The sequence below is a fragment of the Saccopteryx bilineata genome, chromosome 1, assembly GCF_036850765.1.
Source record: "Saccopteryx bilineata isolate mSacBil1 chromosome 1, mSacBil1_pri_phased_curated, whole genome shotgun sequence".
NCBI lineage: Eukaryota > Metazoa > Chordata > Mammalia > Chiroptera > Emballonuridae > Saccopteryx > Saccopteryx bilineata.
Window position 1 is genome coordinate 262,751,368 of NC_089490.1, and position 16,741 is coordinate 262,768,108.

General features: G+C 40.6%; 1 protein-coding gene across 4 annotated transcripts in view; it reads right to left on the reverse strand.

Moving 5' to 3' along the window:
* Window positions 1-16,741, reverse strand: part of MAST4 (microtubule associated serine/threonine kinase family member 4) — a 627,450-nt gene that overhangs the window by 442,235 nt on the left and 168,474 nt on the right. For all 4 annotated transcript variants that reach the window (XM_066241988.1, XM_066242046.1, XM_066241987.1 and 1 more), the window contains exon 2: window positions 7,544-7,691. In XM_066241988.1, the coding sequence (XP_066098085.1) occupies window positions 7,544-7,691 (148 nt within the window). The remainder of the gene's footprint in view (window positions 1-7,543; window positions 7,692-16,741) is intronic.

Below are 16,741 nucleotides of genomic sequence, written 5' to 3' on the forward strand. Positions count from 1 at the left end.
CTTCTCCACCTCCCCCCTCCTTCCTCTCTCTCTCTTTCCCTCCCGCAGCCAAGGCTCCACTGGAGCAAAGTTGGCCCGGGCGCTGAGGATGGCTCCATGGCCTCTGCCTCAAGTGCTAGAATGGCTCTGGTTGCAACAGAGCAATGCCCCAGATGGGCAGAGCATCGCCCCCTGGTGGGCATGCCGGGTGGATCCCGGTCGGGCACATGCGGGAGTCTGTCTGACTGCCTCCTCTTTTCCAACTTCGGAAAAATACAAAAAAAAAAGAAAGAAGCAGCCAAAATGGCAGGGTGCTGAAGGAGAAGCCATGTTTTCGCAGAGTTTGTGCAGGGAGTAGAAGGGAGAAGGTGTGCAGATGGGAACAGAGGTGAGGGCTCTTGTGAGCTTCGCTGAGACTGATGGGGGATCTTTGATTCTAGGAGAAACCAGGAAAGATTCTCCTGGTTTTGGAACCAGAGAACATGTGAGTGGGTTTTGGTGCCCTGTGTGTTTTTACTCGCTGGCTGGGTGCGAGGCTAGAATAAAGGAATGGCCCACCAGTTTTCGGCTCCGCTGTTTCTTTACCATCTGTCTAAATCTAACCTGAACCTGCACGTGCCTGGCTGTGATGGTGGCGACTATTGGGCCCATACCCTGTCTGTCCCTCTCTCTCTCTCTCTCTGTTGCTTGCTCACTTTATACTAAAAAATAAATAAACAAACAAATAAATCCCAGTCCTGCAAAAAAAAGGTACTGATTGCTTTTCTTTTAATCCGATTACTCTTAAGTGATTAATTCAAAGGTTTAGTTAAGAAAGAAAATGCCAAAAGTTCAATCATGGGTGTGTATCCTTGGTGAAATTATGGACTTTTTTTCTTTATACTGCTCTGTATTTTTTTATTTTCTACATCAAACACATATTACTTTTATCATTAAAAAATAGGGAGCCTGACCTGTGGTGGTGCAGTGGATAAAGTGTCGACCTGGAAATACTGAGGTCGCCGGTTCGAAACCCTGGGCTTGCCTGGTCAAGGCACATATGGGAGTTGATGCTTCCAGCTTCTCCCCCCTTCTCTCTCTCTGTCTCTCTGTCTCTCTCCTCTCTAAAAATAAATAAAAAAATTAAAAAAAACAGGGAAAAGCAAATATTTTTACTGTAAAAGATTGTTTTAAGAAAAGAGTGAAAGGCTAACTATGATAGATAGAATTATAATAGAGGGGACCAATTATTTGTTCCCCTCCAGCTGCATTATATATCTGCATCTTTGCCAAGGTGTCATGGTGGGTGGAGCATGCCCCTGCCCCTTGACTCTGGGCTTGGCCATATGACTGGCTTCAGCCAATAGAAAATTAGCAGACATGATCCAGCAGAGCTTGAAACGTGCCTGTACAGATGCCATGCACACTCACACTCCTGTCTTTTAGCTGAAGAACATGATGTCCTGGGTAGCTGCTGGTCCAAGGAAAACAGACACATGGAGCAAATCTGAACCCAAACTGCAACCTAGATAGATCCAATCCGAGCAGAGTCCAGGCTAAATCACCCCAAACTCAGCTCACCTACAGCCATTTCAGCAAGAAATACTTATTGTTGTCTACCACTAAAACGCTGTGTTTTGCCCTGGCCGGTTGGCTCAGCGGTAGAGTGTCGGCCTGGCGTGCGGGGGACCCGGGTTCGATTTTCGGCCAGGGCACATAGGAGAAGCGCTCATTTGCTTCTCCACCCCCGCACCCCCCTCCTTCCTCTCTGTCTCTCTCTTCCCCTCCTGCAGCCAAGGCTCCATTGGAGCAAAGATGGCCCGGGCGCTGGGGATGGCTCCTTGGCCTCTGCCCCAGGCCCTAGAGTGGCTCTGGTCGCGACAGAGCAATGTCCTGGAGGGGCAGAGCATTGCCCCCTGGTGGGCAGAGCGTCGCCCCCTGGTGGGCATGCTGGGTGGATCCCGGTCGGGCGCATGCGGGAGTCTGTCTGTCTCTCCCCGTTTCCAGCTTCAGAAAAATACAAAAAAAAAACAAAAACAAAAACAAAAAACGACTGTGTTTCTACAGCATTAATGTTCCCAACTGATACATTAGCAAATGTCACACACACACACATACATACACACACACACAAAATACGAGGGAAAAGTGTGTCATAGATTGAACTGCAGGATAGAAAAAGGCCACAGCAGCCTTCACATGCCCAGTCAGCCATTATCCAGCTTTGAGAAAACTCTTTGGCAGAAATTTTTTTCCTTTCCCTTATAAAATATACAATTATTTCATTACACTTATAATCAGTCCTATGAAATAAGGGACACTATGAGATCACTCAATAACGAGATTTCACATTAAAAATACAGTGAGCTTCTTTCAATGTTAAAACATATTGTTTGGCCCTGGCCGGTTGGCTCAGTTGTAGAGCGTCGGCCTGGCATGCAGAAGTCCGGGGTTCGATTCCCGGCCAGGACACACAGGAGAAGCGCCCATCTGATTCTCCACCCCTCCCCCTCTCCTTCCTCTCTGTCTCTCTCTTCTTCTCCCGCAGCCGAGGCTCCATTGGAGCAAAGATGGCCCGGGCGCTGGAGATGGCTCTGTGGCCTCTGCCCCAGGCGCTAGAGTGGCTCTGGTCGAGACAGAGCGAGCCCTGGAGGGGCAGAGCATCGCCCCCTGGTGGGCAGAGCGTCGCCCCCTGGTGGGCGTGCCGGGTGGATCCCGGTCGGGCGCATGCGGGAGTCTGTCTGACTGTCTCTCTCTGTTTCCAGCTTCAGAAAAATACAAAAAAAAAAAATTTGTTTTACAACATGATTTTAAATGTTTACAAGTATTTTCCATTTTATGTGAATACCATAACATGTTTCACCAATATTCTTTTTCAAATCAGTTAAATAATATGCAATTTTTACTATTATAAATGATGCTGCTCTAAATATAACTGGTGTTATTTCTCTGCACGTATTTGTGTCTATTTTCCTTGTAATGATGTCTAGAATTAGAATTGCTGGGTTACAAATGTATAAATTTTAAGGTTTTTAATATGTATTAATTGCCTAGCTTTAATTTACTTTTGTAATTAAGGGACCAGGAGACCCACATACAGATTGAGTTAGCCCCAGATTCTAACTGAGCAAAAATTTTCCCACCTAGGATTTACTCCAATTAATCCTGCTAAGATTTATTGAAGACCTAATGGGTGTTGACTATGCTAGGAACAGTGTAGTGATGACCAGCACGGACTCTGGAGCCACAATGCCTGGATTCAAACCTTGGCTCTGCTGTTTCTGAGCACCATGATCCTGTGCGATTTATTCAACTGGTCTGGGCCTCAGTGTTCTCATCTGTAAAAGGGGGATAAGAGAGTCTCCCTCATAAGCGATTTGGTAAGGATGAAGTCACTAAATAAAATTCCCTAAACAGTGAGAAATTTCCTAATGTCAGCTGTCATTCTTAGTAGGGATAAGTAGATAAAAAGATCACAGATCTTCCTCTCAGAGATTAAGAGTTCAGGAAAATTTAGCAAATTTTTCAAACTATAAACTACACTTTCACCAAGTCTTTGTTCTAACGGTAGCAATAGAAAACTGCCAAAGAAAGTATCTCTACATTAAAACAAAGTTAAGTAATAGGAAGGTAGGTGATCCTTAGGTAACAGAATATTTTGCACAGATTTTTGATGGCAAAATCAGTTTGACTTACGCTGCTCACAAAATTTAGGGGATATTTTTATCACTTTATATGAATTTTTGAAATATCCCCTAATTTTTGTGAGCAGTATAGTTTAGTTAGAAATAGAGTATATCTCACAGTAAGATCATATGTGATTATTAACAGGTGCTTAGAAGAAGTGCAAAGCATGTTTCTTAAAAATCAGAGATGACGCTTTCTTCTCTCTGTTCCAATATCTGACACTAGACCAAGTTTCTATCAACTGCAAACATCCCAAGTCAATTAGTTAGACACACAATACTAATATCTGCCCAGCACTGGGCTAAACATTTCACATGAGTAATTTCTTTGAATCCTCAGTTAAGCTATCTAGAGGACCAATTAAGAATATTCTCTTTATATTCCAATAAAAGTTTCAAACAACTGTTTTTAAAAACAGGTTGATGTCCAAGAGATTTTTTTTAAGCTCTGCCAAATGCTACTGAATACCTTTGGAAATTATCTGACCAAAGGCTTAATTACCTAAAATAATTGTATAGCAAGCTAAACTGTATTAAATATAGAATTGCTAGAGCTGCTGAGATTATGAAATGAGAATAAGTCCAGCTTTTTTTCCGCCTTAAAGCCAAACAATTTCATGTTTCAGGTTACATGTCTGCATCAACAGCTACATGTTTGCTCTGTTTTAAAGCTTCAAGTAAACTGCTTTAGCAAAAACTGGAAAGAACCATTTCTGCCTCTCCTATTGGTCAATATTAATTCAAGCACAGTGAGTATATTCCCCAAGTGAATTTAATAAGCCTGGGGCGGGGGGGGGGGCTTTTAACTTTTAATTTTCCCACCTGTAAAATAAGGGTTAAACCAAATAATCTTTACGATCTCCCATTTTAAAAAGCAAATAGTCTGCAGCTATAAAAGGACAACAAATGAAAATGCCTTAACAGGCATTAGAACATCAGCTAAACTCCTGTGAACATTTGCTTTAACTTAGTGCAGTGCAGAAATTTTTGATGAATTTCTTCCCATTGGCTCAAGATCAGTTTCACCCTCCATTCCAGCAGGGAGCCAGGCTGGGTCAAATGTCCTAGACTCCACTACTCACCATGTGGCAGAAGCATTTCTGTTCCCAAAGATTTCATCTCCAAAAAGTCAAAATCCATAATTCTATAATAAAATCTGAGTAAGTCCACTTATTTTTCAGATCCTTTATGAACTGGCAGAAAAGACTCTCATTTATCGAGAAAACCTTAAATAAACAATAAAGTTTCTTTAAAGATATGTGAAGGAAAAAGCACTCAGGATGAAATAATAGAAATCTAACCTTTAGTGAGTTAAAGTTAAGTTTAACAATATAAAATTTATAGGATGAGATATTTATTAAAAACCCAAATTATTTTTTTTTACTTTATCCACTTTTCAGAGAGGAGAGAGGGAGAGAGAGAGAGAGAGAGAGGAGAGAGAGAGAGGAGAGAGAGAGAGAGAGGAGGAGGAGGAGCAGGAAGCATCAACTCCCATATATGCCTTGACCAGGCAAGCCCAGGGTTTCGAACCGGCGACTTTAGTGTTCCAGATCGATGCTTTATCCCACTGCACCACCACAGGTCAGGCAACCCAAATTATCTTAATTTGATTGTCTTTCAAGTCAATAGAAGTGATTTGTGGATTTTCTGGATTTGAAAATATTTCTAATTAATTTTAACAATATGATTAAAAAATGTATGAAAGATTTGAACAGACAATCTACAAAATTAAGATACATAAATGTCAAACAGCACATGAAAAGATGTTTGACAACATTTAGTCATCAAGAAAATATAAATTAGCCCGACCAGGCAGTGGTGCAGTGAATGGAGTGTCGGCCTGGGACACTGAGGACCCAGGTTCAAGGCCCTGAGGTTGCCAGCTTGATCATGGGATCATACACATGACCTCATGGTCGCTGGCTTGAGCCCAAGGTCTCTGGCTTGAGCAAGGGGGTCACTCACTCTGCTGTAGCCATGTAGCCCAGTCAGGGCACATATGAGAAAGCAATCACTGAACAACTAAGGTGCTGCAACTACAAGTTGAGGCGTCTCATTTCTCTCCCTTCCTAACTGTCTGTCTGTCCCCATCTTTCTCTCTCACACTAAAAAAAGAAAAAAGAGAACAACAACAACAAATAAGAAAAAATAAATTAAAACCACAATGTGATATGACTACCCATCAAAAATGGATAAAGTGGAAGACTGCCAGTGCCACAGGTGGGGAAGGGTGCAGAGCAAAGAGGTCACTCCCTGCTGTTGGTGGGTATGTGCAGTGCCAGTTTTGGATATGGTTTAGCCAGTGGTGGGATTCAAATAATTTAACAACCAGTTCTCTGCCCTAATGACCACTTTAAGTATAAAAAAATGATATATCAAAAGGTAGTTTATTATTTCATGCCTTTAATACCTACATAAGAACATTAAAATAGGTCTACACAACTAGATTATATTATTAAAAAGTTTTAAAATATTAATAAAAATAGTAAATAATACCTGACAAAAAATAAAACTATTATTTATTTCCATATTGCTTCTTGACTGGCATCCTCATTTGCAATTTTTTTCACCTATGGACGGACTGAACATGACTACAGGCGCTTCGAACACGCTGTTGCGCAGAAGAACGTTAAAAAAGCATAAGGAATGTGAATTTGTGATTCTGACATTGGGTGGCTGCCCAGGCGCCCGCCTTAGAGAGAACCCGATGACAAGTGCCCTTTTAACAAATGGTTCGCTGAACTCAATAAAAAATGAGGTATCCGTTGTGCTGAACCGGCTGAATCCCACCACTGGGTTTTGCTGTTCTGTCTACAGTTCAACATACACCACTGATACACACAACAACATGTCTGAACCTTAAGAACATTATACTGAGCCAATGAAGCCAGGTAAAAAGATGATTCCACTAACATCCTAAGGTACTGTATGATTCCACTAATATAAAATTCTCAAGATAAATCTAATTTATAGTGACAAAAAGCAGATCTATGGTTGGCTGGGGCCAAAGATGGGAGGGTGGGGGAGGGAATGACTAGGAAGGGGCATGGAGAACATTTTGTCTTGATTTCAGTGGTAGTTAGACTGGTATATAAATTCGCCAAAATCCATGCACACATACACTAAAAATGGGTACATTTTACTGTATGTAAATTATATTTCAGTAAAGTTTACTAATAAAATGGTCAATTTTACTGCTCTCTGGAGTGGACTAGATTTTACCATATGGTCTGCAGAGGGGCAGGCCCATTCTTTTTTTATATATATATATATTTTTTATTAATTTTAATGGGGTGACATTGATAAATCAGTGTACATGTGTTCAGAGAAAACCTCTGCAGATTATTTTGACATTTGATTATGTTGCATACCCCTCACCCAAAGTCAAATTGTCTTCCCTCACCTTCTGTCTGGTTTTCTTTGCAGGCCCATTCTTTTTTTGTTTTTGTTTTTGTTTATTTTATTTTTACAGGGACAGAGAAAGAGTCAGAGAGAGGGATAGATAGGGACAGGCAGACAGGAACAGAGAGAGATGAGAAGCATCAATCATCAGTTTTTCATTGCAAGACCTTAGTTGTTCATTGATTGCTTTCTCATATGTGCCTTGACTGCGGGCCTTCAGTAGACCGAGTGACCCCTTGCTCAAGCCAGCGACCTTGGGTCCAAGCTGGTGAGCTTTGCTCAAGTCAGATGAGCCCGCACTCAAGCTGGCAACCTCGGGGTCTCAAACCTGGGTCCTTCCGCATCCCAGTCCGAAGCTCTATCCACTGCGCCACTGCCTGGTCAGGCTGCAGGCCCATTCTTAAGTAAGCTGATTTTCTGCACACAGAATTCCACAGCGTTCAGGACCCTGCAGCGTGCAAACACAAGCCCTCTTCTACACGTCTCTTGCGACTCACCTGTCAGAGCACCACCCAGGCTCCCCCGCCGCAGCTGTCGTCCATCCTCACTCAGCTGTCTTTTAAACTTCAGTGACTTCCCAGAAGCCAGGTCTGGGTTGCTGCATTTCCGACATGGCATGGGTGGAGGGGATAATATGTGGTCAAGCTGCAGAGAGAAGAACGGGGAACACTCTCAACACAAGCAGAACAGAAGACCAACCAGTCACACTGTCCTCCTTCTGCTTCCTTCTCTAAACCCTCTTTCCAATCCTGTTTATTATCTGGCTGGTTCAGAGCATTCAAGATTTCACTGCTGTGTCTTCCATCTGACAGAGAGCCTGGCTTGCTGCAGAATCTCAATACACAGTACATTATTAGTGCAGCGACTTTCAACCTTTCTTATCTCATAGCACACCTAAACTAATCACTTAAATTCTCTGGCACACCAAAATATATGTATTTTTGCCATTCTGAGAAAAAAAATAGGTATAATTTTATTTATTCAAACTGAAGAGCTATTGTTGTGTTTGTTGGTGGTTATCATGCTTTTATTTGACAATCCAAGGGAAGAGAGGTCAGTACCCCTGACTAAATAGTCAGGTACTGCATGTTTTAAAAATTCCTGTGGTACACCAGGGTGCCTCTTACAACACAGAAGTTAAAAATCGCTGCATTAATAGATCATTAAATCAAGGTCAGTAGATTATAATCAGTACTTTTAACACAATAGAATAAAAATGATCAAAATACAAAAGAGGAAGGGGAAGTTTTGTTTCGTGACATTTTTGTTATACATGTGTGTGTTCTGAGTCAGTATGTAAAATATATGTCTTTCTGTGGGTCTTGCTCCCCCCCCCAAATAAAGACTATTGCTCTATAGACAATCAGTAGATCACCTCATTAGTTGTTCACAAAAGAAAATTCACAAGCTTTTGGTGCTCACAGACAGATATAGGGGAAGGAAATCTCTAAGCACCATAGCCCATAATGGAAATCAATACATCCCTATATCACTTTATAGCTGTGAAAAGAAAACCTGTCACAAGAATCACAGAAATGACAGTCACTTCAAGAGACAGCTTGCTACAAAAGAATCCGCTGTGTCACACACTCACTTCAAGATCTGCCCTACTTTTATAAGAAAACCTTTCGTATCTTCTAAAATGTTCACCCTCAAGTAACCATATACACATATATGTGCATTTACGTATATCCAGATAGTTAAGAAGTACTAAAGATTTTCATAGGCATTTGAATGGCCGCAGAAAAGGGCCAACTTTGTAGAAATTTCAAAACAGAAAAGAGTTGGGTCTCAGTGCTCGAGGCCAGGCATTTTTAGGAATGTTTGATTGTGGTAAGTTCTGTTTTGTTTTATTTTCATGACAGAGATGGCTATCTGGTTATAACTGTCTGATTTTCTTTTCAGATTAATACTATCATGGATATCTTTTGGAGGAAGATATGTAGAAATGAAGTCATCCATTTGTCTGCCTGTGCACCGCAGCACATTCAAATCCATGGCACAAAAAAGGTATGACCCTGCCTATGAGTAAGTCTTCCCAAGCTGGTTGAGATGTAACAGACCTTACTGGATCAGCTATTACATGTGTCAGCACTCCCTCCAGCTCAGCTGGAGCTGTTGGATTTCAAGTACTCGTCAGTAAGTACAATCTCAAATTCATTGCCAGGCACTATTTCACTATGTTTCATGCCACCTGGTATTTTACAGAGAGGTATTCGGAAATCTAAAGTGCAGTTACTCCAGGATCAAGCCAGATCAGTAGGGCAAAGAGCTTCCAGATTGTACTTTTTGAAGGTATTTGTTGAGACTGTTGTCATTACATGAGTGTCTTACTTAAGAAGGCCTCCAAGAAGGAATTTTATCTAGTCTTACACATTTTTCCCTTAAACTTATGGACAATGAATTATAACAAGGGAACCCTGGATGATGAGGTATCAGCTATTGGAAAGAGTAGAACCCAGTCAATGGTCCAAATGTAGTTAGGTCAGTATGCAATATAGAGTTTCTTCTTGACTACATTTTATGTCATTACCTTAACATTTTTTTTCTTTTATCTGCTAATTTTTAAAAATATTAATTTTCAGGAGAAAATTTGCAACAACAGAAAAGTTTTTAGTACAATGAACACCCATATTCCCTTTACCAAAGGCAAACTGCTAACTCTCTGCCATATTGACTTGACTCTCTCTCATTCTCTTCTTCGGCCCCTGTCCCACACAGGCAGTAGGATGCAAGCATTCTGATCTTCACCCCTAAGTACTCCAGCACACCTCTTCTAAGAACAAGGGGGTTCCTTTAAATTTCCCCACCCTACATTCTATGTACTCTTATAAGGTGCCTCAAATCTTTTATCAAGGTAAAGTATAAATACTAGAAAAAATATAAGATAAAGTTAGATTGTGTACTTTAATATTAAATATTTACATTTACATTAAAAAGAAGACTTGTGGCCACAAGGTGGCAATGTGCTATAGACATTCAGAAAAATGTCCCACAATAGTTACTAGTCCTGTAAATGCACCAAGAACCCCTCAGAGCAATCAAGTGCGTTAAGGTCCATTCTACTTAGTTATTTTCCCTTAATTACTAGTAGCAGCTGCATAAAATACAATTATTTATTGTTCAGGGTTGATCAACTTCTGCTACTTATTTTTTACCTGAAGTTAAAATTTTCAGCTTGCAGAATTACAATTAATTACTCTAGGGGAGATTGTTATATCACAAATTAACAGAGGTGGAAAAACCAGCAGAGAAAAAAAAACAAGATAATTCCTAACTATCAATGATAAGCCTCCCTTACATATTTCCAACAAAGCCATAAAAATATGAAATAATGTAGAAGAGAGGAGACCAAGGAGAAAGTGTAGAAAATAAAAAAGAAATTCTGTTTTTCACACACACACACACACACATATGTATCTATATAGCCACAAACTATTAATAAGCCGGAGTTTTTAATCAGAATCATAATACTGCACAATAAGTGGAGTATTATTTTAAATCTGTAAAGACTGAGGCAGTGAATTGTGCAGGCTGCCAATGTTCCGAACACAAAACAAGTTTAAAAAGCTGTAAGCGTAGAACAATGTTCCAGGACCCCACTTTCTTCTTCACATCGAATCACACTCCCAGCAGGGCTCTCTCTAAATAGATCATTTTTCCAAAGCTGCTGTATTGTCACTGGCTCTAGTTTTCTTTCTACAATTAGTCAAAACTCCTCAAAATGGTCCACTGCAGCCCTGCAACTTATTTTCCATTTTTTTGCCCTGATTTAAACACTCACGACCCTTCTAAAAACATTTCATCACACCCTAGAGCTTATGGTAGACATCAAGCATATCACTTTGGGCACTAGCCTTTAAATGATTTCACTTTAATCTTTTTCAACTTTTCCAAAGTCCCAAAGTCTTCATACTACTAGGAGCTCAACTAAAGACAGAGGTTGTTTTTAAACTATCGCTAATATTCAAGGGCATCTAAGCCTGAGTTGGTCATTCTTACTTCACACACTTCTAACCTCTGTCACTAAGCAGGGACAGTGGACTCCTGGAGATACAGACTGACTCCTTGGTCACATACTTCCCTAGCATGCTGCGAGCCACAAAGTAGCTTGGAGTGACACACATTCTCCAGAAACATGTCCTTATTTCATTCACCACTAGCAAATACTGATTCGCGGTAGACTAGATTTGCTCATAACTTCCTATATTAGTTTCCTGTAGTTCCAAGAGTCACAAATCCATTTGAAGAGGCATATTATTAAATTTAGAAGTCAGCTATCACATGTGAGTGATACACAACTGTTCTTGCTAGCATTTTATCACAGGAAACATATAAGCATCTTGGAGAACTACTATAAATTTAATGCAGATTTGGGGGGTAAGTTTCTAAAACTATCAGTCCTATAGAAATGCTAATTACCAAAATTCAATATCTATGTTTGCTACATTTATCATCTCCACCCCTTGTCTTCTGTTTTAAAAATTATCAGGCTGAGAATAAACAGAAGAGTCCACCGTGATTACACTGCGCTTTCTGCCATCAGTGAAGATAAATTAAAAGCAACAGTAAATTGTTCATGAGAATGGACCTTATTTTGTTTAGTAGCTCTGCCATGACCATCACCACTATCACCCAACATGGACCAGGATACCTTCTTCTATGGCTATATCTCCTAGTAATACCATCCATCTCTTTTTAAAAAGGCATAGGGTAATTTTCTATGACTATTGAACTTGCCTGTTAAACTTGCCTTCTTAGCTAACAACTTTCTCCAACCGATTCTTCAGGCACATTCATGCCAAGTACCTGAATTCTCTAATTTATCGTTTCTGAATATTAACAATGATGATATTAACATAAAGACACTTTTTAAATTAAATATTTTCTCAATTACAGTATATATTCAATATTATTTTATATTAGTTTCAGGTATACAGCATCGTGGTTAGACAAATAAAAACTTTAAGAAGTGTTTCCCCCTGATAATTCCAGTACCCAACTAGTACCATATAAAGTTTTTACAATATTACAAATATTTTTATTGGTTGATTTTGAGAGGTGGGAGAGAGAGAAAAAGAGAAGAAGGATAGAGATGAGAAGCATCAACTTGTTGTTGCTTCAATATAGTTGTTCATTGGTTACTTCTCATATGTGCCTTGACCAGGGGCTCAAGCTGAGCCAGTGACCCCTTGCTCAAGCCAGTGACCTTTGGATTCCAGTCACGGACCTTGGGATCATGTTGGTGATGCCATGTGCCAGCAGCAACACCACACTCAAGCTGGAGAGCCACGCTCAAGCCCATGAGCCCACACTCAAGCCAACAACCTCAGGTTTTTGGATTAGGATCCCAACATTCCGGGTCTGGTCAGGCAGTTATTGCAATATTATTGACTGTTTCCTATGCCGTACTTTATTTATATCCTGTGACTATTTTATAACTACCAATCTGTACTTCTCAATCTCTTTGCCTTTTTAACCCAGCCCCCAACCCCCCTCCTTTGACAAGATTTTCCCATTTCAACTAATGGCAGCTCCTTTTTTCTAGCTGCTCACACATCACAAACCTTACAGTTCTTGTAAACTTCTCTTCTTATTTCATATCCAATCAGCAAACCCTTTAACTCAACCTCCAAAATATATCCAGGATCCAATCACTTCACCATCTCTATTGCTACCACTCTTGTCCCTGCCTTCAGGGTCTCTCTTGCAACAGCCTCCCAACAGACCTCTCTACCTCCACCCTAGTTTCAGCACAGGAGCCAGTGACCCTTCTGAATCACAAGACAGTTGCTCCAAATCCTCTGTAGGAGTCCTTCACAGCTTTCCCTTTACTCAGAACAAAATCCAAAGTCCTGACAACGCCCTGCAAGGTCCTACTTCCTCTACCTCCACCTCTCTGACCCCCACCCGTCCTACTCCACTCGATCCACCTTGGTCTATTGCCAGACCTCAGATGGCCCAGGCATCTTCCCATTCAGGACCTTTCTCTGCCTGGTACACACTCTGGACATTAGCTACTGTGCTCCCTGCATCCTCCAGGTCTCTGTCCCAATGCGACTTTCAGAGGACCTTCTCTAATCACCCCACCTACTACTTTATTCCCTTCTCCATTTTTCTTCAGAGCATCTATCACCAGGTGATATGCTAGATCTCTTATATTTGTTCATTATCGTCCTTCTCAACTAGAGTGCAAGTTATATGAAATGGTTCACGGCTTTATTTGTCCACTGCTCTACATAAAAGGCAGCTTGTAAATATTTGTTGAAAGAAAAAAAAATGGATTGCAAATCTCTGAGAGTTAAAAATATAACTACAAATAAATAATGAACACATGCCACAAAGGGTTTTTATTGTTGGAAAATCAGAATAAAATTGTATTAAATGTTACTCAAGGTGAAAAGGCTAAAGTGAAATCTATAGCATTTTGACAAAATTGAACACTTCATGTATAAAAAGAGACCTTAGATTATAGCAAATGACATCTTTTCAGCATCTTTTCTATATACAAATTAATGTGCTAATTTTAACACTACTACCTTTGAAGGTGATTCCTAAATAATGAATTATTTGACCTTTTAACTATCTCCTAACTAGCATATTCATTTGTGTCTATCAATCCAAGCCTTTTTCTACCCCCATTCCTCTGTTCTGTAATTCCTCATTTATTCCCACGGTGTGGCACATGCATTTTAAAGACCCATTCAGAATGCATGTGCCCTAAGGCCAAACAAAGTTCAGTAGTTCAAAGGGATCCCCAATGTCATCCGCATACATAATGAGGGCTCACCAGTAAAGTTTTCTTTATGCTTAAAAATAGAAACTGCCTAGTAACATTGGATTATGAAGACATGGTTTGGCTATTCTGTTTTTTGATATTAAATATTCTAAGAAACCATAGATATGAAGATATAGGAATAATTATAAAACTTTATAGACAATGCTTATAATCTTAACTGCTCCATCACCTCTATCCAAAATGAAGTCAAACTAGCAATCTAAAGTGACTATTTCAAAATTGGATTATACTAACTTTTAAACCAAAGCCTATAAACAATATTTTAAAATTTGTTTGACAGTTATATAGCTAAGACAGTCATTACTGGATTCATACTAACTCTGCAGTTGTTAGGAAGGCCAACACTCACTATCCTAATTTCTAGGAGGTTTTCAGTGGACATGACACAGAGCAGTACAGAGGTGAGAAGTCTAGTCCAAATTTAAATTGTGAGGGACAGAATCCCAGTGTCACACCTTGGGCAAGCCACTTCACTCCTCTCTGAGGTACAGACCTCGGAGCTGGTGAGGATACGGAGGGCTGATGGAGAAAAGGAGCTTGACACAGCATTTGGCACATACAGCACTTGGTAACTAATAATGTGGGTGATAACTACCACCATAGCTCAGCTCAAGTCTCCCCCTCCTTTAGTTTTAACTAACTTTTAATATTCTCACTACTAGCTGAAGAATATGCAACCTCCCTCCTGCCAGCATCCTAACACTGACTACGCCTAGAGTCAGACACAGAGAGGTACAATCCTGGACCACATTGTACTGGAGCCCAGTTAATTGATTTTGCCACATCCAGTTTAGATTATGTCACCCAGAACACACGCTTCCATTTAACGATACTATAAGAAATAGCCCTGTAAACCCTGCCAGTCTGTTCTATAAACATGTAAGAAAGGGCCTATATTAGACAGTAACCTCCTTGTCAAAACTCATTTCTTGATAAAAAAAATTTATTAAGCAATTGTGTGCCAGGTATTTCTTGGGCACAGAAATGAACAAAATAGTAAAAATCCCTGCCTGTCGGGAACTTCACTCTCAGGGAGATAGAAACCTAGAGCAAATGCTGTCAGTTGTCCGCTTTTGCTGAGTTATGATATACTTCATCCTGGGAACCCCATAAACCACATAACTAATCATGTTTCTCTGATTCAGCCACTAGAAATCACAAGGCAAAGCCGGCAGTCCATCACCAGCAAGTGTGGTGGGTCCAGTCTCCATCAAGGCTTCAGGTATCTGGTTGCTGCATCGACCTCACTCTGTTTTCACCTTACCCTCTGCTATACACTGAATGTTTGTGTCCCCAACCCCAGATTCATATTTTGAACCCTAATCCACAATGTGATGGGATTTGGAGATAGGGCCTTTGGAAGGTGATTAGTTCATGAGGGTGGTGATGTCATGAACAGGATTCGTGCCCTGATAAAAGACTGCAGAGATCTCCTTGCGCCTTCTACCATCTACCAAGTGAGGACACAGCCAGAAGATGACCGTCCATGAGCCAGGAAGTGAGTCCTTACCAGATATTAAATTATCCGGTGCCCTGATTATGAATTCCTACCCTCTAGAACTGTGAGAAATAAACTTATGTTGTTTATAAGCTACTCGGTCTGTGGTAGTCAGTTATAGTAGCTAAAACTAAGATACTTTTTATACAATTTGTGTTCATTTTGTCCCCCAGGGGATATTTGGCAATGTCTGAAACCATGTTTAGTTGTCACAACTTAGGAGTGACAGAGTATGCTGTCAGTATCTACCAGCTAGAGACCACAGACGGTACTAAACAATCTACAAGGCACAGGGCAGCTCCCAGCAACAAAGAATTATCTGTTGCAAAATGTCATCAATGCCACTAGTAATGAATGGCTCTACACTTGCTTTTCTTATGTCTCTCTTCACCTATTAAGTTATTCACCTTGCTGAGTTATCTGTTATTGTATTGATAGGTTATCCTAACACCTTTTGAGAACAAGAAGGGGGATAGAGGAAGAACAGATAGAATCTTTGCAAAAAATGTTCGTGTGGAAAACATTTGTTAAGCAAATAACTTCCTGAGCCACATTAATTTACCCAACCTATTAACAGCTTCTTGCAATTCACTTTCTCAATGAATCCATGTTTTGAAAAATAACACATCAATAGAATGCATTTAAACTAGATATACTAGATACCAATATAATTTTCCATCTTTAGTTTTGTAATTAATTCTTTGAATCACAAAGCTCAATTAGCACTATAAAAATTGTTTCAGAAACATCCTAATATACAATATTAGATCAAACTACAATGGTATTCACCTAAACAGAGCTGCATCACTAGTTTCATTTCTTAAGAGAATCGATTTTCTTTCTTCCCTTTCCTGAGAAATATATAAATTAGCACTCTGATAACAGTATCTCACTTTTTTTCTGTCAAGAAAGTCAAATCCTTTGCTTATAAACATCTCTACACACACCAACTTCAAGAAAGTCAAATCCTTTGCTTATACACATCTCTACACACACCACCACCACAACCACCACCACCACCACAACCACCACCCCCACCACCACCACCACAATCACCACTACCACCACCACCACAACCACCACCACCACCACCACCACAACCACAATCACCACTACCACCACCACCACAACCACCACCACCACAACCACCACCACCACCACCACCACCACAATCACCACCACAATCACCACCACCACCACCACCACCACCACCACAATCACCACTACCACCACCACCACAACCACCACCACCACAACCACCACCACCACCACCACCACCACCACAATCACCACTACCACCACCACCACAACCACCACCACCACAACCACCACCACCACCACCACCACCACCACCACCACCACCACCAGCAATATCATCACAATCCTAAGGACAAAGCA